This window comes from Papaver somniferum, unplaced genomic scaffold, assembly GCF_003573695.1.
Source record: "Papaver somniferum cultivar HN1 unplaced genomic scaffold, ASM357369v1 unplaced-scaffold_117, whole genome shotgun sequence".
NCBI classification, from domain to species: domain Eukaryota; kingdom Viridiplantae; phylum Streptophyta; class Magnoliopsida; order Ranunculales; family Papaveraceae; genus Papaver; species Papaver somniferum.
This window is the reverse complement of record NW_020620714.1, coordinates 5124095-5151083: the sequence shown is the minus strand read 5'-3', so window position 1 is coordinate 5151083 and position 26989 is coordinate 5124095. Positions and strand designations below refer to the sequence as shown.

Below are 26989 nucleotides of genomic sequence, written 5' to 3'. Positions count from 1 at the left end.
CATACTCTTCCATCTCATCCTCCTCTTCATATTCCTTTCTCAACCATTCATAACCCGAAGGATCTCTTTTCTTTGATTCTTCCGCCCATTCCCTTGCTTTTTTATTTCCTACGTACCTCTTCTTTTGGCAGGAGGCCTCCCCTTACTCTTCCCTTTTGGTAGTTCCTTGATATCATACCTAAATTGTGGATATACGAAATCTCTCAAGTTACTCAACCATATTCGCCTTTGCCCTTGACTTAGTGTAGCATATTTCTCGGCTAGAGAGTTCCCAATCTCGGTATCGGAAAACGTTCCTCCAAATTGTTGACCAAAAATTGTTTCACGGAATGTTAATTGTTGCAAAAAGGGATCAACATCTTGAATCGGGATCACTTTGTCTTGGCATGTGGCTATAACATGCCGACATGGGAGTCCCAAACTTGTCATGTTTGGACAAACACACTCTTCTTCATAATCCCCCAGTTCATAATGTTGTACTTCATACATTATCTTATCAATTGCACGGTGCGAAACTTGATGTGTAATTCCCCTTACCAACTCATTGTCTAACGATTCGGTGTGTTGTTTACTTCGGCTTTTTTCAAAAGACTCTGTAAATCTATTGTGATCACGGCGGAAATACGAATACATGGCTTCAAATAACGTAACTAACCCACCATTACAACTATGAAGTTTCTTCTTCAACCGGTTGTGAGATGACTCCGCCGTACTTGTAGCTTGGTTGTCATAGTGCCTATATTGGTTAGTGAACGCCGCTACAAACTTCTCTTTTTACGGATCCAACCAATTATCCAACAAATATTTCACAACATTTGGATAACCTCTTTTCCAATGAGCCACTAACATACGAGCTCTATCCTCATATTCATCCACGGTGATAGAATAGGTCAAGGCTCTCCACTCCGTTTTGAAACTTTCTCATTTTAGTTCCGCCAACTTGTCATCCTTCTTAAATTTATCTTTGGCTTCCTCTTGTTTATGTAACGGTAGTTTCTTTATTTTATCCATTTCGCTTTTTTTTTTTTGTTGGACGGACAAGGCGCATGCACTTAGTTTCAATACTTTTCCACAAGTGGAACGTGCAAAGAAGGTTATGAGCTTCCGGGAAAACCATCCTTATTGCATTCAACAAATCTTGTTCCTTGTCGGTAATAATCACCTTTGGAGTATATCCCTCTACGTAGAATAACTTCACTTTTTCTAGTGCCCACGCATAGCTCTCTTCGAGCTCATCTTTCATGAAGCAAAAACCAACACTAAAAGGAGAATTGGTAGAAGTTTTCCCGACAAAGTTCAATAACGGAATCTCAAACTTGTTGGTTTTGTATGTGCAATCCACTAGAAGCACTTGGTGAGAGCACCGTGCCAACTTCACAAACTCAGGATTATCCAATAAAAGATGTGTTACTCGTCCTTTCTCATCTTCATCGTGGAAAACCGAGTAATTATGCACCTCCCCCAAATGCCTTAATTGTTGCATTTCATTCCTTTGTTCCCATTTATTAGCCTTCAATTTTGTTCTTGCGTTGTATATGTTAGACAAAGTAGAAGCATTTTGTAAGTTTCTTTCCTTTAAGTGAGCGAGGATATCAACGGGCTTCATACGAATTTGTGTCAGTGACTCTACGATATGCTATTCTTCTTCGGTAAGGCGTCCGACGTAAGAGTGTGATAGAAAACTCTCCGGTATAAGGTGGTTATGACTACCACATACAAATTTCTCCAAAAACCACCTTTTTGCCGCGTTCCTTTTAAACTGAAGCTTGAAGGGGCATCGGGTCTTCTTAGTGAAAGTAGTATTCTTCCTCTTTGTCTTTGCTACTTGCACGGTACTTTTTTTTGTGTGACTTCTATGTTTTCCACTACACTCGCAAACCATTTGAAAGGCAGTATCACTAGTGGTACCATTACAAACTATGATACGCATAATCAACTTGCCTCGTTCTTTATCCCACTTCTTTGCATCGTTTTTCTCCTTTCATGTCTCCTCGGTTAAATAGTGAAAGCTAGAATCTTTGGTGAGAACTTCATTTGCTAAAGGTTGTTCATCCATTACGGGAGGTACATCCCCGATCTAGACAAAAATATAGCCACATTAGTCTAAAAGAGACAACAAAACGAAAATATATATAAAGGTACGGTTGGTAACGACAGAGGATACACAAACCATAACTGAGTTACGATTTGTAACTACAAACATATATGAACCTTAACACACCTACCGTTTGTAATTGTCATCTCCTAACAAATCGTAAATACATCAAAATAAAATTGAAAACGTACAGAGCAATTTACGGTTGGTAACAAAAATACACAACACACCGTAGCAGAAGTTATAGTTGGTAATGATTCACATATTACCAACCATAATAAGTGCAGTAAATACTGCCATGCACATGATGAGTTACGTTTGGTAACTACTGCATGAAATTGTCAACTGTTACGGTTGTACGGAAATTTTCCCAGCCAACCGTAACTGGTATTACGATTGGGGTTTTCCCCAAATTGAACCAGTTACGTTTGGTATTTGATACTTTTCTAACCATAAATGTGAGTTACGGTTGGTAACTAGCTTAATGCCAACCGTAAGTTCTTCTGAAATTTTAAAAGTTTCAATTTTTTTACGTACTTTAGAGAATTTCGAGCGACAAAAAGCTAATGGGAACTAATTTAGAAGTATACCTGGTCATTTTCAGTTGCTGGTTCTTCACTTTGTTGGCTAATTTCTTCAATTGGTTGAGATTGACCTTCACTATGGGTTAAAACATCTCTACCATCTAACAAATACTCCATATCAGAATCTCCATCAAGGGGTATGTAGTATTTGTTTTCTCTATCGTATAGATATTCACCCATCTCAAATTTTCCACTGGAATCACTCATTTTGGTTGAGTGAATCAATCTAGGATTTCACAAATATCACAAAAAAAATTTCTTCTCCTCTAAACTTTTTAGAGTTATTATAAGTGAAAATTAATTATCAACACTAATCTTGATTATCAATTCTAAACTTGATTATCAACAATAAGGGTTAATTAGTCATTTCTAGATTTTTTTTATAAAGAGCACTTGTATTATTCATGTAACGACCCTTTTTGTCTTATTAGTTTACCGCCACTCTAATAGAACTTGCCGCCCTTATTGTTTTTCTTTATCTTTTGTTGCGTTGCAATGATATCCCTAGCTGGTGTCCAATCGTGTCTCCCAATAATTATGAAATTGAAGCCGACAACATGCACGTTAATTCTTATAGTGGGCACAGATCATGATGATCATATCACAGATCATGATGATCATGATGATCATATCCTACTAGATTTTATAACAGATCACGAGAAAAGAAGAAAAAAAAGAATTTCGGTCGTTAGCTCAACTATTTTGGTTTCGGAAGGATATCCAACGTAATCTTGGTGCCTATTGCTTACACAGGGTAACACAATGTCACTGTTACGTTGAGCCTATTCCAGTTGCTTGTGACGAAGATGCTACCTATATCTAATCCTATAGCCACAAAAATGAAGAACACTTGCCGATTCCTCATACCATTAAATACCGTACTCTCTGTTTGAGAATGGGTACTATATTCGATTTTGGAGCGTACAATTTCATTACTTAGTTGGGTGTTTTTACGGTATCGATGAGATTCAGGTACAACAGAGATAAGCAGGTGGAGATTGGTTTTATATACCAAGAACAACAAACTTGAATCCAGTTAGGAAGATAAGATCACCCAAAAATATCAGGAAAACAACAAGAAGAATGAACAACACATGGACCAAATTCTATAACTGACCACTAACAATCACGATATCTAGAAAAAAATATATTAATCAATGCAGTAGTTTCTTCGACAGGGTTCAGGTTGATTATAAATAAGAATGGGAAACTCTTTCAGTCTTTCGTCTCCACCATTAAAGTAACAGAAACTTCATCTTCTTCTTGACATTTATATAAGATTTGAGCTTGTTATTGTTTTCACTACCTGGACTAAATGGGGGATTTTGTCGAAAATGTCCCAATAGCCATGATTATTCATGTTCACCCGAGACTGTGAGATTACCCCAACTCACTTTAAAGATTCTCAGAAATTAGTTTTAGGAGAAGGGTTTTTAATAAAATATTAGAATACAAGAGGAGCGTTTAAATTTTTCTTAATTGAAATAGAGGGCTTATTTATAATTAATGCAATAGCCAGCTGTACATTTTTCATCTACGGCTAATATAAGTTATATAAGTTAAGGAGTGAAGAGTAACGAGGACACTTATAAGTAATTCTCTTTCAACCCCTTAAAAACTGCTGCATCCCTAAAAACAGCCTTCTTCAGTAAAGGATGGGCGCACACGTTGCATCGTCTGGTTAAAGTTAAACGCAAGCTGCTCTTTTTCTTATGAAACACATGCCCGCTACTAAAAGCCCATAATAAGATAGCAGCCAGTCAGGTAATGGCTGGCAGGCCTGTGGTATAAGAGCACCTTGTATATTTAGACCCCAACTAATATTATATATAGCAAGCAAGATTCTTTAATAAGCTATCTTCCTATCCTTATTACGAAGAAATTGAATTCAGATATCGTATCAAATATACTATCTCGATTACCCAAGAAAAACACTGGTTTGGAATCCGTCTTACAATGCAGAGAAGTAAGGAGAAATCTCTTGGGGAAACCAAAGACAGGTATGCTTTTCGTAAATAGCTCTTGTTGTTTGGACTGAATTTTGTCGATCATTTGTTAATTTCAAAAATTCAATGTGCTCTTGTTGTTTGGATTGAATTTTGTCGATCATTACTAGAAAAGTATAATAACAATTCAAACTGTGATAATGAATAAAAGATAAGCGTGCTTTTGAATATTTGAAAACCCACCTTTGGAAAAGCATGGCTGATAATGGGCCGGTTACCAATTTGCTTGAAGTATCCATGCAACATAAGCATAGAAAGAAAAGCGAGCATAGGTTGAGGCGAACTGCAAAGCTATAATTTTGAACTATGATTTTAGGCATACCAAAAATTTTCAAGGCATACAAAATAGTTTTCTCATACTAGGTGATCTTATAAGGGATGTCTATTGGGTAGTTCAATTACCTATATACCCTTGAACCTAAAATCAAAAAATAAACTATCCTAAACATCTCTTCTTCTTCCTCCAGCTAAACCACCTTCCTTTTCTCTCAGATTTTTTTTTCATCACTGTAATTAATTACCGATTCGTGAAAATTCGATCATTGATTAAATTGAACTATATAATGGATCGTACAAAGAAAAAAGCAAACGTCACGTGTTCTAAATCCTCTTCCAATCCATGAATTAAAGAAGAAGAACCAATTGAAGATGAAGGTGTAAAAACTATAATTGAACCGGAAATTGAATCGGAAATTCAACCATTCGAAGCTCCAAATACTGAAATGAGGATAAGAAGGTATTCCCTACAAACCCAATCTTTTATTGTTGTTTTTCATGGATTTCACCCTGAAAGTGTCTATGAACAGTTCCGCTAAACCGTAAATGTCAATTTTTAGTCGAACTCCAAAATGTGTATTGAATACGTCCCAGAATGGGTTAAATTGCTAAATACTTAGGATTTTTTACGGTTACAGTAGCGGGTTCGGCTGATAATTGAGTTGAGTTTTGAGCCGAACTATTCTTAAAATTTCACCCTGAAAGTGTCTATGAACAGTTCGGCTAAACCGTAAATGTCAATTTTTAGTCCCTTCCCGGCCGAATCTGAGAAGTGAAATTTACCCCAGGTGGTTGTCAGGTTCGGCTGACTCGATTAGATCACTTTCAAGCCGAACCTATCTTTGTGCTAGGTTCGGCACATATTATGATTATCGAATACGCCGAATCCCTATGCATCTCTATCTGTGACTAGTTTCGGCTTGAAATTTCATGCCACAATGTTCATATACACTTACAAGAAGCTTTTGTGAAGAACAATTCGGCTAAAAACGCAACTCAATTTTGAGCCGAACCCAACACTATAACCGTCATTTCTTCAATGAAAAACAGCAAATAGGAGATTGGTTTTGTAAAAATTACTTTCTTATCCTCATTATCGGAGTTGGAGATGCAGTTGGTTCAATTTCTGGTTCAATTGGTGGTTGATTTTCAGTTTCTACACCTTCATCTTCAATTGGTTCTTCTTCTTCAATTGATGAATTAGAAGACGATTTGGTTTGCCTAGTCCCTGCTTTTCTTTGTACGAGTCATTATGTGGTTGAGCTTAATTGACGATCAAATTTTTGCGAATCGACAATTAATCACGATGATGAATTTTTTTTTTCGCAGGAGGGGGAAGAGTTCGGCTAGAGAAGGAGGAAGAAGAAGAGATGTTAAGGGAAACTGATTTTGATGTTTAGAAAACTGATTTTAGATTTTTGTATTAAGGGTATACATGTAATTGAACTATCCATAGAGTACCCCTTATAAGGTCACCCAAGATGGGACTATTGTTTTGTATGCCTGGGAATCAGGGTTCAAAAGAAAACACAAAGGATCTGAAAGCTAATTCTAGGCTTCTTGCCGAGTCTGATTTAGATCCAAATTCCAAACACAAACAAGGTGTAGTAAGTTGTAATTGTAACCCAGTTTGTGAACGACTCACTGGCACCCTTATTAGAAAAACGTTAAATCGGTTTCTCTGAGTTGGTGGTAATAAGATGAGGTAAATCTGTATATAAGAAATCAAAAATGGCGACGGATCTCAAAATCAGGGTGATTCAAAAACCATAGGCTGTAGTACAAGAATCAAAGAAGAACCAGCGAAACTTATTAGGAAACCTCAAAACCCTAATTGGCATCCTTCATTCGCATCTAGTAGCTGCAATTTTGTTGGAGAAGGGAATAATGATGGAGAATTTGAGTTTAGATTTGGTATTTGAAATACTTAATCGATTACCAGTCAAATCATTCTTGCAATGCAGAAGAGTAAGCAAAATCTGGCGAAATCTATTGGGGAAATCAAAGACAGGTATGTTTTTCACTAAAAAACCTATATATTGCTATGATGATTGTAAACTCCATTATATAGAACAATTTTCTGAGATGTTAGTAAATTCAAATTGTACCCAAGAACAACCACAAAATTCAAATTGTACCCAAGAACAACCACAAAATTTTCACAAGACTGTTACAGAGATAGGCAGTGTATTTACTCGTATTTATCCCTTCAACTTGATTGGTTCTTGCAATGGTTTGGTATGTTATGATACTTGGGAGCCCAAATTCGGTGTTGTTATCTACATTGTCAATACCATCAATAGTGAACCTGTCCGTTTTCCTCCTGAGAAGCCTACGAGTACTTTTCCTCTTCAGTCTTTTGTTTGTGCTGGATTCAGTTATTGTCATTCCAGTGATTCCACAGATTATAAATTGGTTAAGACTTTTTACCTTGGTACCGATGGCAAGTGACACATCCAAGTTTGCACTCTTGGTGATAGCAACGGGTGGAGAGACAAACCAGAAATTAGCTATAAGTTCTCGAAATCGGGTGTTTTTGCTAATGGGGCTCTGCATTGGTTAATTAATGTTAGAAGATCTAAGTGTGATACTGTAGCCTTTGATTTAGCATATGAAACATTTCAACATCTTCCGTCACCTGTTCGTCATTTTCCTTCCAATTCCTCTATATATTTTTTTATTTTTCCAATTCCTCTATTAGTGTTACGCTTGAAGGGGATCTTTGTTTGTGTCTTCCTGACATAAAGCAAGGAGAACCTATGATGAATGTATGGGTATTCAAGAAGAAAAATATCAACAACTGCCGACGTAGTACTCGCTTGAAAGCACGTAGCTACATTAACTCTTTTACTTGGATCAAGGTGTTCAGCAATAAATTGGATTCAGGCTCAAAGTGCCAGCTATCATCCCTCACTGCGACTGAAATTATACTATAGCAAAATGGCGTTATCTCTTGTTATGACCTTAAAGCTACAACTTCAACGAAACTATGGTGTACTGAAGGCGCAAAAGGGTATGTTCAAGCAACTCCTCATATGCATAGCCTTATTTTGTTGAAAGGCCTTGGAGAAAAGCTAGGTGATGTTAACAATTGCATCTTTCTTAATTAAAGAATGAGTGTCCCAATTGGAGTAAAAAAGTCTATAACAATGAAACTATCTTTCATAGTATAGATATTCTTTCTTGTTTCTAGTAAAAATTTCTTTTGTTTCTTTAGAAAGAGGCATTGAGTAGGCCCGTTTAATCCTTTCAAACTTGTCCATACCCATTTGAGGTTCATATTGACCTGCCAAGGTTCTTTATCTGAATTGGATTATGGGCTTGACTTTAATTTCGGTTTTCTTTTTATTTAAATTTGGTTCCTCTAGTTCTACTTCACTGTATGGTTCGAGAGATATACTCTAAATTTGATGTTGTTTGGTTGCACTTTATGCTTTGATATTGATATCTTTAACAGTCCCTAGGTTGCATTTTTTTCTTTATAACTTCAAAAAAACATTATATCAGTTTCAATGAGAAATTACCAAAAGGACGAAGAAACTCAAAATCATGTCAACTTCGATAGTAATTGCTCTGCTGCATTAGTGTTTTGTAAGCTGAATTCACTGTAATGTGATGAAGCAGAGTTACATCGACAAATAGATCTCGAGGATGTAATTGCAGAAAGTAAGTTAACTTTTTAGTTATAAAATCCAGGTTTTTTTCATATGTTTATTTATTTTGAAATTTTGGGGGTTTGTGAATTTTTCGCATTTTGTTGAATTAATTTTGATCCTGTTGTATTTATCTTTACTCAGGTCTCATATGGATGATGAGTATGTAAATGCTAATCAAAGGGATCCAACGATTTTGATTACCATCTTTGTAGCTTCTCCTCCTGTAATTCTTGTCAACTTCTGTAGCAGGGTAAACTTATCCTCATGTGAAACTTATTGTCCTGTAATTCTCGACATGGTTATTTATGTTCTTTTCTGTATGAAGAGGTGCATCATATTTACTGGTTGATTTTGATGATAGTTAGGTGAAAAGACAGGCTATATCTTAAAGAATTTCGTTATAGTGTCAAAACCAGATTTAAAGCGCATTTTTCAAGAGTTGTCTTTCTGCAAGTCTGGTAAAGAATTTTGTAGACAATATTCTCCAAACCAGTGCTACTTACATAAAATATAAAATTTTGTCTTACTTTTGTGTCACCATTGGATCGTTGATAGTCATCAGTACATTATGTTTACATATCCCGATATGCGTGGCCAAAATAAGTTAAAAGTAAAGCATGTAGATAAGTTTTTGGTCTATTTACTATTGGTATTCGAGGTTCTGGTTCTTTTTTGGTTGAACTGTTGTTACAAATGTATTGATCTTGAATGCAGTGGGACTATCTTGCTTCAGGTTTGATTTTGTTCGTGGATATTCAGGCATCATGTCTATGACAAACCTGGGGGTCCCAAATCAATCATTGTAGGAAGTTGGCCAACGTTTTGAATGAAGGCTTTACCAGGTTATCATCTGCTCTTATATTTGTAATCACATCTTCGTTTTGCACATCTCTCCTCCTTTTAGAAAGAAATTTGATGCCGATTGTAGATTGATTGTCATATACTTGCTAGAGTGTTTATCTGAATTTTTTGTCTCATACTTCCATTTCTATCTGACAATGGGATCTGCTGTAGCAGTTCTATATTAACTTTTCTTTTTCTCTATATCTATCGTATTATTGGGAGCTTTTACAACTTTAGATGCGTTCCAACTGCTACTTGACTGATACTTGTATCCACATCTTTTGTCACTTTGTTTAAGAACAAATTACAAAAGCATTGGATACCAGTACCAATCAAGTTCCGGTGAACAGAGTGAATGTTTGTACCACCTAATAATATCACGTACAAGAAAAGGGGAGCTTAAGGTAGAAACATCCGTTTTCTATTTATTTGGTTCGGTCCGGATTTGTGTTCGAGTATAATTGAATATTTAGCTGCCATATAGATCTTTTCCGATGTGTTTTAGACAATTAGAGAGAGCTTTTAGAATCAGTTCAGGTATGGTTAATTAGATAAGCTATGTGTTTGCTTTTCTGTGCTAATAGCTCTCGTTTGGGTAGAATGATGGACTAGTCTATTGTTGCAAAAAGTGATACGAATTGTAGACGCCGAGCTCCATGATCTGGTTCGTCTACTGTATGCGCGAAGAGTCAACTTGGAACTTTATATTTTCCTGACTCCAATAAATTTACTTGTAGTGCATTCCCGAATAACCATATTTCTAGCGTCGGCTGCCTATCATCTATCCCTGAGTTGGTCCTCAATATGTTCCAACATTACGCGTTAAAACAACTGAAAACTTAGTATCCTATATATGTTTGCGTACCGGACATACAATACTTATTTCCCTAGTAGGACACACTGTTAAACCATAGTTTCATCATTTTGGAGAGCCCCAGTTACAGATTGAAGTGGTTACTGCCACCATATGTGGTTCTTCTTTTTATCTCTAACAAATGCAACAAAAACATAACTGTCTTTCAGATGCCAAGGCTCTGACCTAAACTTGCTTAGACTCAGTGAGTTTGAATCTTATTATTAGTGCTGATACAAGTTTGATTGGAAGACAGACTCATTAGTAAGTCATATGTTTAATATGCGATTAACTTAATTCCGAGAGAACAGTTACCGTAATCTATTCATTTTCCAGCTTTGGTTTCATCATGTATAAAGTTATCTGCCGTGCTTGCTACTGCTTCCTGACTATGTGTTATTTGTTCCCAAACAGGCTTAGAGATTGTCAATGTTTTGCTCAAGTGAGACTGCACCACATCTATTGCTTGAAAATTGTTTATTTGCTCCCTTAAGATTTCTGTTGTTCATGAAATGGCTGCCTTTGGCTCTCGATATCTCTTTCCCGTTTTTTGTTGTTGTGGTGTATCAGATCAAATTAGGAGCAGTTGATCAGAATGAAGCCCCTACAGAGTTTGTCGTGCGGCCATAGATACCCAGAAACAAAAGATTCTCGGAGAATGAGATGATTGAAGAACAACCTGAATGTCACAAGCTAGTGACTAGGAAGGTTGTCTTTGATTGCCAAAGAGTGCAACTGGTGTGTTTCAAATTTTGATGTGATTGAGCATCCTGGGAAACCCCGGAAATTCTAGTTTTGGTCTGTCCCGCCTCGTACAGATGTGGGGCCCCTTGACCTGTGGTTTTTTCTGTCATGTGGGTTCTTACATAGAACAGGATGAACCTACGAGGGATTTATGGGTACTCATGAAGAAAAATATGAACAGCCTATGTTGTGAAGGGGCGCCAAGATGTGCACAATGTTTTTTTCCACAGGTGCCCTAAGCGCTAGACGAGGGGCGCCAAGATGTGCAACTGGATGTGGTACTCTTTCGAAAGCGTGCACCTACAGTAACTCTTTTTACATGGATCAAGGTGCTCAAAAGAAAAATTGGATTCAGGCTCTAAGTGCCAACTATTATCGTTAACGGAGACTGAAATTTTGCTTTGGCAAAATGGCGCTCTCTTGTTGTATGACCTTAAATCTACAATTTCAACGAAACGAAACTATAGTGTACTGAATGTATAAAAGGATTATGATCAAGCAACGTTGAAAGATTTTGGAGAACTCCAAAGAGCTTGTTTTTAGAAGGAAAAGTTTACTTTGATTGCTTAATTAAAGAATTAGTGTTCGAGTTTTAATCCAAAAGTCTACAACATTAAAATATCATTCGTATATGTTTTCTTTCAGATCTTTAGTAATTTCCATTTCCTAGTTTATGTTTTTCATTGCTGTTTAAGCCATTCCCTTTGAGACTGACCTTGCTCAAGCGAGCAAGCAAGCTATAACTGAGATATCTCAGTGTCAACCACATCTCAGTTCTATTTACCTTTGACTTTATACTACAATCCCTTTAATGATGAGCAACTAAAAATTACAACAGATGAACCAATCAGAAAGGAAGGATTTATGACTCTTAGAATCCAAGCAATGTTTATTCTAACAGTCATAAATCCTTCTTGAAAACCTCCGGCAGTTTAGCTATTTTTGGTTATTCCGACAATATGTCAAAATGAAAAAGGTGATAATATCTCTTTTTCCAGTACCGCGGGAGTATGCTTTATTTGTACAGTCCATTTTGCGACTTATAGAATTTCAGTCTAATACTTCTAACAGAACTAGAAAAGTGGTTGTGCTCTATGTAAATAGAACATTTTGCAACTTAAAAAAGCTAAATTTAGACACCCCATATAACAAAATTCTGAGAAAACAGAAACAGATATCCGCGGGACGGTGAATAATCATGGAGGCCAACTGTTGTAACTAGTAAGGCCAATCCAAAATCTAAGTGGCTGGCTGGAATTCAACAATTACACCTAGCAGTAAACCGTACATTCCTGCTCCATAATTAAACTTCCCATATATAAGCAGAATCAAAAGCAAAAAACACAAAATTTTCTAGTTTCAACAAGTCATACGGTTGTTTTCTTCAGATCTCGTATCTGATCTGAAGAAACAACCGCTGACTATCATGGATTTCAGGGGGATTCTAGCGGAATCACCACTGGATGTACCGAACGTCACTAAAAATTGTCAGGGCTATTTTGGTAACGTCTCAGCGAAGCATGAATTCATTGGTAAGAATTTTGTAATGTGGGAAGTTCTACCGATTAGTTTACTGCAGAGAAAGTCCAACATGTGGTTGGGAGATGATCCTTTCAACTATCCACTTCCTGTTTTCTTGGCTCAGATTTCCATCACAGCTCTGGTAACATCAACCATGGAATTCCTATTGAAACCCTTTGGTGTGACTTCTTTTGTTGCTCAGATGATCGTAAGTAAGCGTCTTTTCTCCCTTTAATTTAATTACCTCCCTTGTTGCATGCATTTTCTGATAATGGTTTTATTAGCATTCTGTTGATCGATGCATGCATTGTGTTGAACAGGGAGGTATAATCACGGGTCCTTCAGGTGTGGAGCAATCGTGGTTAATGGCTAACAAGATATTCACATATTCATCTTTGTATGTATTGGAAACAGTTCAGTACTTCGGTTCCATGTTGTTTCTGTTTCTTATAGGAGTAAAATCAGATATGGGTATGGTAAAGAGATCAGGGAAAATGGCATGGCTGGTAGGACTCCTTAGCTTCTTGCTACCTGTGATTCTCTCGTCGGCAGTGGCTTTCATTACTGTAAGCAGAAATCGTACATTTTTTCCCATGGATGCAGTCGGAAATTTTTATGCTATTGCAGGATTAACATCCGTGAGGTCTCCTCACGTCATCAATGACTTCTTGTCTGATCTAAAGCTCCTAAATTCCGAACTTGGCCGAATAGCTGTATCAGCATCCATGGTCAGTGGATGCTGCAGCTTACTTTCTGTATTCTTAGTTTTAACAATTGTACAAAGCAGGGTGGCGATGGTTCCATATAGCTTTTGGTGGAAAATTCTCAGTTGTTTACTAATCATCATTGTTATTCTCTATGTTATACGGCCAATAATGTTCTGGATAAACAAACACACAGCAGATAACACAGTAGTCAAGGAAGGGTACCTAATCTTCATATTTCTTACGGTTTTGGTTTCTTCATTGGTCGGTGAGATTGTTGGGCAGCATTATTTGGTAGGTCCATTGCTTCTGGGTTTGGTCGTTCCACCTGGACCGCCATTAGGAGCTGCAATAGAAAATAAACTCGACTGTTTCGTCACCGGTGTACTTGTGCCAGTAATTGTGATTGCTAGAGCATGTGTTTTCCAGGTATACGATATTAGAATGGCAACTTTCTGGGGAGTTCAGCTAATATCCTTGTTCAGCTTTTTTGGGAAGTTGTTAGGAACATTAATCCCTTCTTTCTATTCCGGAACAAAGATGCTATCATTCTAGGACTCATCATGAATGTCCAAGGTGTGCTAGACATTCAGATATGGGTGCGATCAATAAGTCTAGGACTCATCACCCGGGAACTTTACGGATGTCTCGTGTTAACCATGGTGATTTTTACTGGAGCAATCTCAATCATAGTGAAATGTTTCTACGACCCCTCGAGCAAATACGCATCTTACAGAAGAAAAACCATCCAGCACTCTAAACCCAACGCGGAGCTTCGTATTCTAGCTTGTGTCTACCACGAAGAGAATGTCCCAAGCATTGTCAAACTCCTTGAAGCTTCCAATGCAACAACATACAGTCCCATCTGTGTGTATGCTATTCACCTAGTTCAACTTCAAGGTCGTGCAACACCTTTACTTATCGCTCACAAAACAAGGCCTAGAACCGAGAACTCAGATATGGACCCGACGACAAGAATCATTATGAATTCATTTTCATTATATGCACATCACAACAGAGGAATAGTTTCATTGAATTATTTCACAGCCATCTCACCTTATAATACAATGCATGAAGATGTTTGCTCACTTGGTTTCGACAAAAGAACCTCATTAATCATCATACCCTTTCACCACCAACAACCGGCTATTCTTTCAAAGTCCGTGTCCTCATCAGCGATCCGAAGAGTAAACATGAACATTCTCAAAAAGGCACCTTGTTCTGTAGGTATCCTAATTGACAAAGGTGAAACCAGACCCGCTACTCTTGGTGGTATGAGTAACAGCAGCTCTCCTGTATCCAAGGTTTTGGTTATATTCTTGAGCGGTCCAGATGATCGTGAGGCATTGGCTTATGGTGCTCGAATTGGAGATGATGTTAACGTAAACTTGACAATTATTAGATTCATGCAATCTGATGACAGGATGCAGCAGCAAAGAACAAAAGAGAAGAAGTTAGATGATGATGCAATATATGCATTTAGGCATCAAACTGCAGGTTTCAAGAATGTGGAGTACATCGAAGAAGGGGTGAAAGATGGTGTAGATCTTATTTCGAGTATTAAAGAAATGGAAAGTTCTTTCGAGCTTGTGATTGTTGGACGAGATCATGGGCAGGAATCTACAAAACTGTTCGCGGCTTTTAGTGAATGGAATGAGTTCCCGGAATTAGGGGTTGTAGGTGATATGCTTGTTTCTTCTGACTCTAAAGCGTCTGGGTGTATATTGGTAATGCAACAACGTCCAACAAAAGAAGAAGAAAGAATACAAAAAATTAAGTCGCTCAAATAAACAATCTATATCTTTCTTCATTTGATAGGTAAGCATCACCTACGGCTTATAATGAGCTGTTTTGGGTACAGACAGTGTGAATCTTCAAATGCATTCAATTAATCTAAATATATTCCTAATTTTCTTCCATCTACACGAATGCATATATCTCAAATCGATAGAATTACATTTGTCCAAATACATTCAAAACTCTAGGAGTTCTCTTGGCAGTCAAAACTGTTTACATGTATATTTTCAACCATATATGCAAAATATAGCGAGTAGTTACGAAGATGAGCGTGCTGAACATGAACTGTTCTGGGGGGAGCTTTGTCCTTAACACATGTGTGCCAAATTGACTGCTTAACTGTCTTTAACGGAATAGTTAACGAAATGGGGCGTTCTGACTAATTTCAAAACGGCCAGGACGTTTTGGCAAGGTGAGCCTCGATTTTGGGTGATTTTGCTTATTTTTTCTCAAAATATATATGGAATCACATCAATGTTCGAAGTAGATGTATGTCCCGAAGATATCACACCTTAATGACTATTTGCTTCAACATACAGAGATTAACCTCAAAACATGAATATCTTGCGATTTTCTCCATTCAAGCAGCTAGCCTAGCAGCAAACTGTCTAAATTGATTGTAACTGACTCTTACTGATTGTCCTGCAAAAAAAGAAAAAGACAAAGACTCTTAGGGTCTGTTTGGCAGCTTGGAAACCCAACAACATATCCTAAGTAGAGATATCAGTTATCTAACTAGGAATTGGTTAACTTGAATTATGTTTGTCTCAAATTTTATTTTATCCCAGATTAACATAGAAGTTGTTTGGTTAACATCTCAATCACCCAACAGAAATCATAAGTATAACTTGAATCATGTTTGTTTCGCTCTCGAATTTAAACAACAACATGCAAATAACAATATCCAAGTCTAACTCATCCAATTTAAACAACAATATGCAAATAACATTATCCAAGTCTAACTCATCCAATTTAAACAACAATATGCAAATAACAGTATCGAAGTCTAACTCAACAGTATGCAAACATTAGCCGCGGCGGCGACACTGATAATCATTCCACATTGCATCTGCGATTGAAGTTCGAAGTTCTGAAGCTACTTCTCGTTGTCTATTTCTCCCAAGTGTAGGGCATTCACTGTCTTGTTGCATTCTTGGATCGGTTTCTAGTAGGTTTTGTAAGTTCTCATCATCGAAAATCAAGTCATTAATGCACTCTCTGCGGATGTGGTTATGAAGGATGCAACACGCAAGTACAATTTTCACTTGCGATTCGAATGGATATTGAGGCTGCAGTTGCAAAATAGTGAAGCGTCTTTTAAGTATACCGATAGCACGTTCAATTGCATTCCGTAACGATGCATGTCGGAGATTGAATAATTCCTTTGCACATTTTGGACGATTTCCACCAAATTCCTTCAAGTGATAACGGACACCACGATATGGAGTAATAAACTGCGGCATATTGGCGAATCCTGCATCAGCGAGATAAAATTTACCTGTACAAACAAAAAAAGGCTAAGTTATCAATCAAGCTCTCCGTGGATATAACATAAATGTGATTATAGACTCTACTGCATATATAATCTTCTTCCTCATTCTAAAATGAAGTACAAACATTGTACAATTTTCCCTGCAACAGTAGGAATAGGAATGGCAGCTATTGCAATGCAGTGCTAAAACCAACAGTAACTACCAAAACCAAAACCCTTGTTACTGCCCGTATTTTACTCGTTTACCATTTGGAAGACCACTGAACTGAGAGCCACCCATGATTTATTAGCTCTTTTCTGAGAGCCACCCATGAGTATCAATGAAATGGATTCACAAATGAGATTAAGTGGGTCTCGGAATACCACTGAACTGAGACATGGGAAGTGTAAAAAAACAGACAAATAGTTCCCAATAATCATTAAAATGTCATGCTCACAGATGAGATTAAATATCATGCTTTAGGAATAATCATTAAAAAAAACAGTCAAATAGTTCACAGATGAGATTAAATGTCATGCTCTAGGAATTCCAAACACATAATTCAACTGGAGGGTTTCTTTGATAGTAAATGATGAATTGAACAAATGATGAAAAGTACAGCATGACCAGCATGCCTATCTATCTAATTAAAAAGTAGTTGTCTACCTGAGCTTCCCGTTAAAAAGATGTCAAAGCTAGAAACATGGGTTGGCAATAGTATTTGGAAGTAGAATGAAAAATATATGATAGCACGTTATACCTTCTGGCACAATTAATCTATGGCATCTTGTTAGAGATGAATCTAGTATGCGTGAATCAGCAGCCGATCCTTCCCAACCAGCTAGAACATACTGAAACTGTAAGTCAAAGGAACAAGCTACTAAAACATTTTGCGAAATGAACCCTTTTCTGCACCAAAAAGGGACTTGTTCGTCGAGACCAACCATTGCTGGTATTTGTGTTCCATCAATGGATCCTATACAATCCTATAATGAAAAGAATACGAGTGAAAAGTAGTTGGCTGTGGATACAAACATATTTATATATACAACAAAAACTAATTGAGTTTATGTGATAAAGCTTGGTTGAAGATATGCAATACCTTGAAGTATGGATAAAATCTTGGGTTTTCTAAGATTTCAGTGGGGGTATCAGGCCCTGCTGGTACAAGAAAATCATCTGCCAATGCAACAATAGAATCCAAGACTGCATTAAAATGTCTACTAATTGTCTCACCTGAATGCTGAAAACGCTCTTGAAGTATCCTGTTACGTTCATTATGTCCAACAACAAGCATAAAAATTGCTACTTTTTCTTCAACACGAACTCCATTATTATGACGAAGTAACTCCTTTTCTTTCAACATATCACATAATCTTAAGAAAACATGTTTTTCCATACGAAAACTATCCTGACATCGTGCATCATGACCATTTAAGACTTCATCTACATGATCTTCACCACTAAGAATTGAATCATGGCATATTGTTTTCTCCACAAAATATTGGTAATAAACAGCAACTAGTGTTGTTGTGGATGTTGTTACAACTACTACCAAATCTTCTTCATCGTCAGAACTCGCCATATTACGATATCTTATATGTACCTACCAACAGAAAGATTATAGAAGATTAAAAATCATTATATCAATAGAAAACACACAGAAAATTAAAAATCAACATGGAAACTTTAAAAATAAAAACATTTCAATTTAATTCATAAAGCAGGAACATAGTTCATAAAAAATGAAAGGAAAACTACTATTACAGTACCATAACAACACTAAACTTAAACATTAACCAAATTAAATCTCTGACACAAACTACTAAATGAAAAGAAACTTAAACATAACCTAGTAATTCGAAATCCCTGAGAATACTATGTGGCCAAACTTCACCCTATCAGACACCTAGTCACTTAAATTGGAAGGATAATATGCGGGAATATTGAGCTTCGATAACAACCACTGTCGTTTCCTGTTCCCAGTCAATGCAATGAAAATCTTAGCTTTCTTTTAATCTTCCAATAAATCTAGCGCCTGCACAAAAGTATCATCATCCAAATTTGGTACATCCTCGAGTGCGGACACTAAACTTGCCTCTAAAGATGATGAAATTTTGTTTTCTTCTTTCTTAGTCGCAACATTGTTCACAGTCGCTGCCATTACCTGAATTGCATCTACCATTCCTTCTCCTGTACTCTTTTTGGTCTTTCTAAAAGGACGTGAATTCAGACCTGTTGAAGCTCGAGCCCTTTTTTGAGTGTCAGATGTACGCAAGTCCTCATCCTTATATTTATATCCATTCTCATTCTTTTCTTGAGGGGTATCTGGAGATTGCGTGTTATCTAAATTTTCATTATCATGGTCATCATCATCTTGCACAGTATTTTCATTCCTACAACGGCTATACTAGAGATGGCAAACGGGCGGGTCGGGGCTGGCCCGTAACGGGTTACACAGGTTCGGGTTAACACGGGTCAAAACCTGCGGGTTGATATTATTCACGGGTAGTCATTTGTTCAACCCGTGCCCGTAACGGGTAAAACCTGCAGGTTCACGGGTTAGCCCGTTTCTGGTGATTCAACTCGCCGGAAGCCGATTTCTGATCCATTTCCGGCCACATTCACAATTTCACACCAAAACTTAACAATACTCTTATAAATTATAAATTATATTTACAAAAAACACAATTACATTTTCATAAATTATATTTTCTGAAGGAACACAATTACAATTTCATAAATTATACTTACTGATCATTAGTAGTCTAATACTTCATCAGTAATCAGTATTATTTCAGTTGATTCAGTAACAGACTAACAGTGAAGTCTTGAAGTTGAACAAAGAAAAATACCCTTCAAGAGTAAGACAAGAAGTCTCCAAGACTCCAACAATAAAGATATTAACAACCACTTCCTGCACAAAATATATATTGTGGTTAATCAAAAAACAGTGACAACTATCAGATTCCAAAAAACATCTCCACTATATTTTCTATACAAAATTTGGAGACACTTTGATAGTTTGATAAGTAACTCATGTCCAAAAAAACATTCTCATTTTCCATGTCTATCTTTGAATTGAGTTGCTCCAACTATTCAATAAGAATCTGTAATTTGAAGGAAAAATAAATGAAACAAAAAAGAAAACAAATCAAGTCAAAAATATGGAATTTGCATAATTACCCCGCTTTATATTGAAGAACGAAGAAGTACTATGCATAATAATTAGACGCATAAGAACTTACATCCCCATCCTCCACTGCCCCGTCCTCCACGACACCAAGTTCAAATCCTAACACATCTTCTCCACTGATTCCATTGTCCTCATCCAAATCTTCTTTTCCTATATGGATAAAAACAATCAAAGTTGTATATGAAATTTAGACATTCACCTAAATGGAAAATTAATGACTTATGCACCAACTGACCAGCAACAACAGTTACAACACCACTTAGTCAGACACACTTACCGATTCCATAAATCCAATCACGAGTAGTTATCACCGCCTCGGCATTTTCAGGTAATAAGGAACTGCGGAATCTATCAATTACCCTTCCACCAATGCTAAATGCAGATTCTGAAGCGACGGTTGAAATAGGAATTGACAAAATATCCCCCGCCATTCTTGAAAGTACTGGAAATCGATGTTCATGGGCCTTCCAATACATTAGGATATCAAATGGTTTATCTAAAGAACATCCATATTTCTCAGAAAGATAGAGATCCAACTCTGACAAGTCAGATTGCATATCACCACCACTTTCCTGTGTTGCAGCATATTCCTGCATGAAACAAGCAAGAAGTGAGTGCAGTTCTGTAGTGTAAGGTACTAGTTATGTTCTATGAAAAAATTACCAAACAACTTCAGAAACCCACTTGGTTAAAACAGAAAATAATACAAGACCACATGTACTTCATAAGTAAAAAGTAATCTTTAAAATTACCTGGAGCCATTCACTTCCCGTGAGGGTAGAATTCCCACCATTTTGAAACAGCATATTCTGAGTTCCAGTGACATAAGCTCTTGAATTTGAAAATGTGTAATACTCATTATAAAGTTTTTTCATATCTTCACGCACATCATCAACTTTTCTTTCTAATTGTCTTACATCAGTATACAACTTGGAGTAAGCAAAGTTTAGATACTTCAGTTTCAATCTAGGATCTAACACAAGTGCCATAGCCAAAATAGGACTCAAGTTCTCCCAATAACTGTTAAATTTAATTTGCATCTCCTTTACCATGTCCCTAATATATTCAATTTCATTTGTGCTTTCTTTTTTTAGTAACACTTGGACTTGACAAACTCCTTCAAAATAAAGATTGGAAGTAGGATACTTACTACCGGAAAATAAAGTAGTGAGATCATAAAACGTCTTGAGAAACTTCGTGACTACTTCAATTTGCTCCCATTCTTCATCAGTTGGACAGTCTTTATAGTCTGGATCCACCTCCTTCAAATGAGCAAAAACACTTTTATAAACAAGACAACTATCTAGCATAAGATAAGTTGAATTCCACCTGTATAAAACAAACATTCAGTTTCAGTGAGAGTAATATTATAAACAATAATACATTTCTCTAAATGTATGTATAACAAAGGAAAAGTGGAAACTGGAAATCCACCTTGTTTTCACGTCTTGACGAATACCTCTTCTTATTGCAGACATTCCTAAAGTATTAACAATGTCCAAGAACTTTTGCTTTCTTACTTGGGACTTCTTAAGGGCCTTCACTGACTTTCTTATCTTAAGTATAGATGGATCAATCTTCACAAGTCCATCTTTTACAATAAGAGCTAAGATGTGTGCACAACAACGCACATGAAAGTATTTTCCCTTGTTAAAAAGGATCTTCTTTGCAACAAGTCTACTCTGCATAATTCTAGCACAAGCTCCATTATTTGCGGCATTATCCAAGGTGATGTTGGATACTTTGTCTTCAATTCCCCAATCATCTATCATTGAAAATAGCTTGTCAGAAAGGTGTTCACCTACAACAGCAACAAGCCCATCAGTAAGTTATCTCCAAGAGTTTTTATAAAAGAAAAAAACAGGTCACTAGCAACTGAGTAGTACTGTATAAGTTATTTGAGCAGAATACATACTTAAATATAATATCACATGCAAATAAAATAAAAGATCTCAAGACTCAAGTAAGTGATCACCTGTATGAGGTGGTGGAAGTTCACAAAAGTTCAAAAGATACTTCTTCAACTCCCAATTTTGATCAAGAAAGTGCACAGTTAAGCTTATGTACCCTGTAGTAGTAATAGATGTCCACATGTCTGATGTTAGACACATCCTACCTGTAAGGTTAAGTCATACACATCAGCACATCATACTAATCAATTACTCGTAATACATAAAAGTATAAAACAAAACATACCTGGAGCAAGTTTCAATCTGTTTCGAATAACTTCTTTTTGTTCTTTATGTTTCTTGAGAATATCGGCTTTCCCAGTATTCCTTGATATTGGTTTAGCATCCTCATTCAAATAAGCACATATGTACCTAAATTCTTTCCACTCCACCAAAGAAAATGGGACATTCCTTGCAATGAGTAATGCGGTAAAGAGACAGCGCAGTTTCATCTGATCAATTGTACGTACACGAGAAGACAGCTGGCCATTCTTTGCAGTTAACATCATCTGCCCTATGTCCTGAGAGTCACGCTTAAGGCACTTATGCCTTTTCATAGATGAAGTTCCACCTCTCTGGCTATCATATTTATATCCAATTCTACAAGCCTTGCACACTCCCTTCTTTGTTCCATCTTGACATTTAACGAGATCAAAATACTCCCACACATCAGATCTAAGTTTATGTTCTTTTTCAGCTGAAATGGGTGCAGTTGCACAACCAACAGTTGCAGAGTCATTCAAAGATTCTAGCATCTCAAGATTCTCAACATCATCATCCGCCGCACCGTCACTAATCACAACATCGTTGTAATGTTCTTGTACACTTGACATCCTAGAACCTGGATGAAGCCACAAAGAATAGGTCAAATACTCATAAATTAGTCATTACTTACTCCAATCTACATAAACATAAACTAGGGAATGAAAATGAAATATGCACAATCACATATTCACATTAAGGATGTCTCAAGCTACATAAACATAAACTAGGGAATGAAAATGAAACAACAACAGACTCCAATCGACCAGTCAATGCAAGCTAAATGTAATCCTGCAAACAGAAGCTCCCTAGCAAATCAAAGGTTGCAAACTTGCAATGTATGCAAAATATAGCGCTTGCAATCAAAATAATCATAATCACTATGATTTCAAAACCAAAAAAAAAGTCAAACAAAGACATTCAAGATCATTCAGAATTCTAATCGACCAATATCAATACACATGAAAGGCGGATGAAATAAAGATCATTTCACAGTCTGATCTAAAAGGATTGTACATAAACAGACGGGGCCTTGTATATACGAATGGAGTCATGGACCGATCAACAAAGAAAAAAATAAGCTAACCAAAAAAAAGTAGACGAAAACATAAGAACAAGTTGAAGAAAGGATTATTCATGAATAAGTATTAGTGGAAACAGAACTATCCCAATACTAAGTGAAACATCCAATACCTACGTATTTTGTTCATAAGTTGCGTCCTTGGATGTGTATTACTGCTTCTAATTGGGCTAAAAATATTTTATCAAACCTTAAGGCTTGGATTTCTTAAACCAACCATAAACTAGTTCATATGTATTGCACCACATTACCTACAGTTTAACCATGTCATAGCATAACTACTAAAAAGAGAGTAAATTAGGTGAATGCATACAGAAAAATTAAATACCTACGACAACTATACTCACCAAATTTGCGCCAAGAGTGTGAAACAGAACAAGCCCGAACAACATCAGCTGGTTCATACAAAATTACAAATAATATAAAACTTTCAATGATAAGTCACGGTTGAGCAACTGTAGAAAATCCACAGAGCCAGACCCTGAATGATATTTAAACAAAAAGTAAGCAATGGAACCCTAACTCAAATTACAGGATTGAACTAAATTGGCTTGGCAGCATTAAAGATGCTCCAGAACATTACATATCGTCACTCAACTTGTACAGTACAAGAAAAGTAAAACTATTTAACCAAAAAATTAAAAATTAAAAAAAACAGGCCACGTTACATACAAAATACCCAATTTAGAGTACAGAAATACCTCCTAAATTACAACTACTACAGGAGACTTCATTTGCATCCATTGGCTACAGGCATATATGATCTGTTTAGCCAATTTAACATCAAACTTAGATCCTGACAAAGATAAAGCAAAGATCAATCTGATCTATGAGAACTGTCTCCTGTGTGTCCAACTGTCCATAAATGTCTAAACAATGCTAATCTGGATCAGTAATTTATGGTCAGCAGACTCCATAAACATGATCTATAAGTCTCTCTTTTACAGTCTACAGTCTACACATAATAAGAGTGATGATGATTACCAGGGAAAGATTTGTGAAGTTGCTTATACCTGTAACCTGAAGATCTTTGAGAAATTACTGCACCTGGAGGCTGGAGGTCTTCCACAGAATCCACACAATATCAAAAAGAAAGGAACTTCAATTGAAACCTTAGCAGATAAATTGAAGAAAGGAGTTACTGGATAATCTATCAAGAAATTAACCTCTAAGGCTCTAACAATTCAAATAGAATCAAAGTGATGGAGAAATTCAAATGACCTGAAGATTAATCTGCACCTGAAGGACTTCTACATTCAAAAAAAAAAAATTAAATTCAAACCCTAACATCCAAAAAATTGAAAACAAAACAAAAATAAATCAACTTTCGAAAACCATAACATTACGTGATGAGAATTGAAATCAAATTTGAAGAAAGGGGATTTTGATTTTTGAAGATACGAAGAGAAATAGGGTATGAGAAAAGGGGTTTATAGATTTTCCAGTTCCCCTCTTTCACTTTCAGTCTTTCTCCCACGAGCCCCGCTTGCTTACACAGAGAACTAGAGAATACTCAACAGTCAAACGACTCTCAAATCCTTCAAGATCGAAGTAGTAGAAGACGCAGAAGAAGAAAGAACTTCGTCTGTGAAGTGAGGCTGCCGCTTGCGGACGAAGAAGACGAAGCAACTAGGGTTTTTTTCTTTTTATACCATGGCTGCATGACAGATAGCCAGGATAGGAGACACGTATGTGAGTTAGTGACACCCGATAAAAATGAACTGCGGGTTAACGGGTTAACCCGTGATTGTACGGTCCGGTCCGGGTTAACCCTTTTATTGACGGGTCACCATTTCTCCAACCCGAACCCGGCTTGTTTTGTAACCAGCCGGTCCGGGTTCGGGTTTTTACGGTCCGGGCACGGGTCAACCCGCGGGTTTCAACTTGTTTGCCAGCTCTAGGCTATACCTTCCATTGGCCCTATTATCCCCAAATATAATAGCTAACTCATCAAAGTGAGCAAGGGTCTTTGTCCTCCAGCATTTGACATCAGGATGCTTCTGCAAGTGGAATTATAAAATTTTCCTATTAGCATATCTTCTAAATACAAAACGAAAATCAAAATTCATTCAATTGTTAAAGAATAACATAAATTACAAACCTTGATATAATCATCCCATACAGCATCATCAGCAATCACAATTTCTCGCGACTGATCCCATCCAAATCCACTTTGACCTCTAAGAGTACTCACAGCAACATAGTTCTTCTTCAAAGTTTTCATACGATTTTTCAACACATCCTTGGTAAAAGAAGAACCAAAACTCTGCTTGAAATTATCAACAAAGTGTGTCCAAGCATATTTGCTGAATTGACCATCGAGTAGTTGTCCTTCTGTACTTAGTCTTCCATTAGACCTATGAACAGTCTATCCATGGGAGGAGTCCAAGTTGTCCTTCCAGTTTGGGGGTTGGATGATTTATCACTCTATATATTCTATAATCAACTGAATATGTAAGCTATTGCTAAACAAACTTTTCAGGAAACTTGGCCACACAACAAAGCTTAACCCTGTGAACTTGGGAAGCTAGTAATTACTCAAACAAAGCTTTTCATAAACAAAATGAATTACCTACTGATTCAATCAAATCTACTAATGAGAATAAAAACCAGCAACATGCAATTGATAAAAACAAAAGAAAACATATGTAGTAATGAGAAGAAAAACCACTATCAACAGAAAAACCAAATCATTAATCTATGAAGATGATACCAGCAACATGCAATTGCAAAAAAGACAACATACACAATAATAAGAAGATGGATAAATATTCATGCATCAACAAAGATAATAAGAAAAAGAAAGAGGATGAATATGGTACCAGTAACTTGCAATTGATTCCTAGCATATATGATATGAAAACCCTCTGTAAAAAAACAAATTGAATCAGATTTTATAGCAACTTGCAAATCAGATTTGCATGATAAGAAATTGAATCATAGAAATTACTAGGATGAATTGAATCATAGAAATTGAATCAGATGTAAAAAATTACCTACTAATTTAATCAAATTTAAAAAATTCCTTTCCCAAATTTAAGTCATACCAACCACTATCAACGGATAACCTAAATCATTAATCTGATTACGATGATACTACCAACATGCAATTGATAAAAACAAAAGAAAACATATGTAGTAATGAGAAGAAAAAAAGAGGATGAAGATGATACCAATAACTTGCAATTGATCTGTTGCAGATTTGATATGAAAGCGCTCTGCAAAGAAAAACCAAATCATATTTGTAACAAACTGAATCGTAGAAATTACTGGAAACAATATTTGGCACAAGCAGAGTTTTGGTTCAGTATATATCAGATTTTTGTGAGAAGAAAAGAGAATACCTTGTGCCAATTTGTGGAAACAATATTTGCATCAGTATATATAGGGAAGAAATTGGAAAATTCTGGTATGAAAAACCCTATCATGGGTTTAGTAATGGTGATACAGGTATCATGGATTCGTGGGAATGGTAATGGGATTGTGGAGTTCTATCCTTGGCGAGGAAATTGGAAAAACAGGTATCTGAGAGAATACCTTAATCACACCTGTTTAGCATACGAAAATCACGGTGGGTTTTCTTATTCTTATCACAAGTTGGGAATTGAGGGAAGACAAACACGATATAACCGTTTTATCTAGATAACCCATCCTAGGATAAGGATATCCAAGCGGCCAAACACGACCTTAGTGATTAATTAGTATGTCATTGACTGCTCATTTAAAAATTTAAGTTTAAATACATTGTATTGTTATTCTATGGCTCATATGGAACAAATTCATTGTTTTGTTACCCACTGGCGCATCTGGAACAAATTTATCTTTAAGTTCATTGTTTTGTTTAAGAAGTACATAACATCGCACACATAAGAGTACAGTAGAACCAATCTCAATGGATTCCGCGGAGGAAGCAATGGATTCCAAATGTGACTATGAATTCCTATAGTTAAA

The 26989-nt window shown here is 36.5% G+C and overlaps 2 protein-coding genes and 1 pseudogene across 6 annotated transcripts; 2 read left to right on the top strand and 1 right to left on the bottom strand.

Annotated features, from left to right (window-relative positions):
• Positions 1-6547: 6547 nt before the first annotated feature.
• On the top strand, positions 6548-11589 carry LOC113330012. Of its 5 annotated transcripts, none has more exons than XR_003350059.1 (5): positions 6548-6972; positions 7823-7974; positions 8469-8627; positions 8759-9459; positions 10728-11589. XR_003350059.1 is itself a non-coding variant. In XM_026576867.1 (5 exons), the coding sequence occupies exons 1-4, from the start codon at positions 6849-6851 to the stop codon at positions 8782-8784; spliced, it is 336 nt and encodes a 111-aa protein (XP_026432652.1). In that variant the 5' UTR covers positions 6548-6848; the 3' UTR covers positions 8785-9459; positions 10728-11589. The 5 variants fall into 5 exon arrangements, 1 of the variants encoding a protein (XP_026432652.1); XR_003350061.1 differs by having other exon boundaries at positions 6548-7974; positions 8759-8867; positions 9351-9459; XR_003350060.1 differs by having other exon boundaries at positions 6548-7974; positions 8759-8867; positions 9332-9459.
• An 819-nt stretch (positions 11590-12408) lies between these two features.
• LOC113330013 lies at positions 12409-15201 on the top strand (annotated as a pseudogene).
• A 906-nt stretch (positions 15202-16107) lies between these two features.
• LOC113329688 lies at positions 16108-18136 on the bottom strand. Its single transcript, XM_026576531.1, has 5 exons — positions 17654-18136; positions 17312-17537; positions 16818-16936; positions 16697-16754; positions 16108-16577 (listed from the first exon to the last, which is right to left on the bottom strand). Exons 1-5 carry the CDS (start codon positions 18134-18136, stop codon positions 16108-16110), a joined length of 1356 nt encoding a protein of 451 aa, XP_026432316.1.
• Positions 18137-26989: the final 8853 nt, after the last annotated feature.

Coding starts and splice junctions, on each gene's coding strand:
- LOC113330012 (XM_026576867.1), top strand. CDS start 6,849: ATGATGGAGAATTTGAGTTTAGATTTGGTATTTGAAATACTTAATCGA. Junction 6,973..7,830: donor ATTGGGGAAATCAAAGACAG/GTATGTTTTTCA, acceptor CAAGGTGTTCAG/CAATAAATTGGATTCAGGCT. Junction 7,975..8,585: donor TGTACTGAAGGCGCAAAAGG/GTATGTTCAAGC, acceptor GTGATGAAGCAG/AGTTACATCGACAAATAGAT.
- LOC113329688 (XM_026576531.1), bottom strand. CDS start 18,136: ATGGCGAGTTCTGACGATGAAGAAGATTTGGTAGTAGTTGTAACAACA. Junction 16,937..17,311: donor TAGATTAATTGTGCCAGAAG/GTATAACGTGCT, acceptor GTCTCAGTTCAG/TGGTATTCCGAGACCCACTT. Junction 16,578..16,696: donor TGCAGGGAAAATTGTACAAT/GTTTGTACTTCA, acceptor TTGTTTGTACAG/GTAAATTTTATCTCGCTGAT.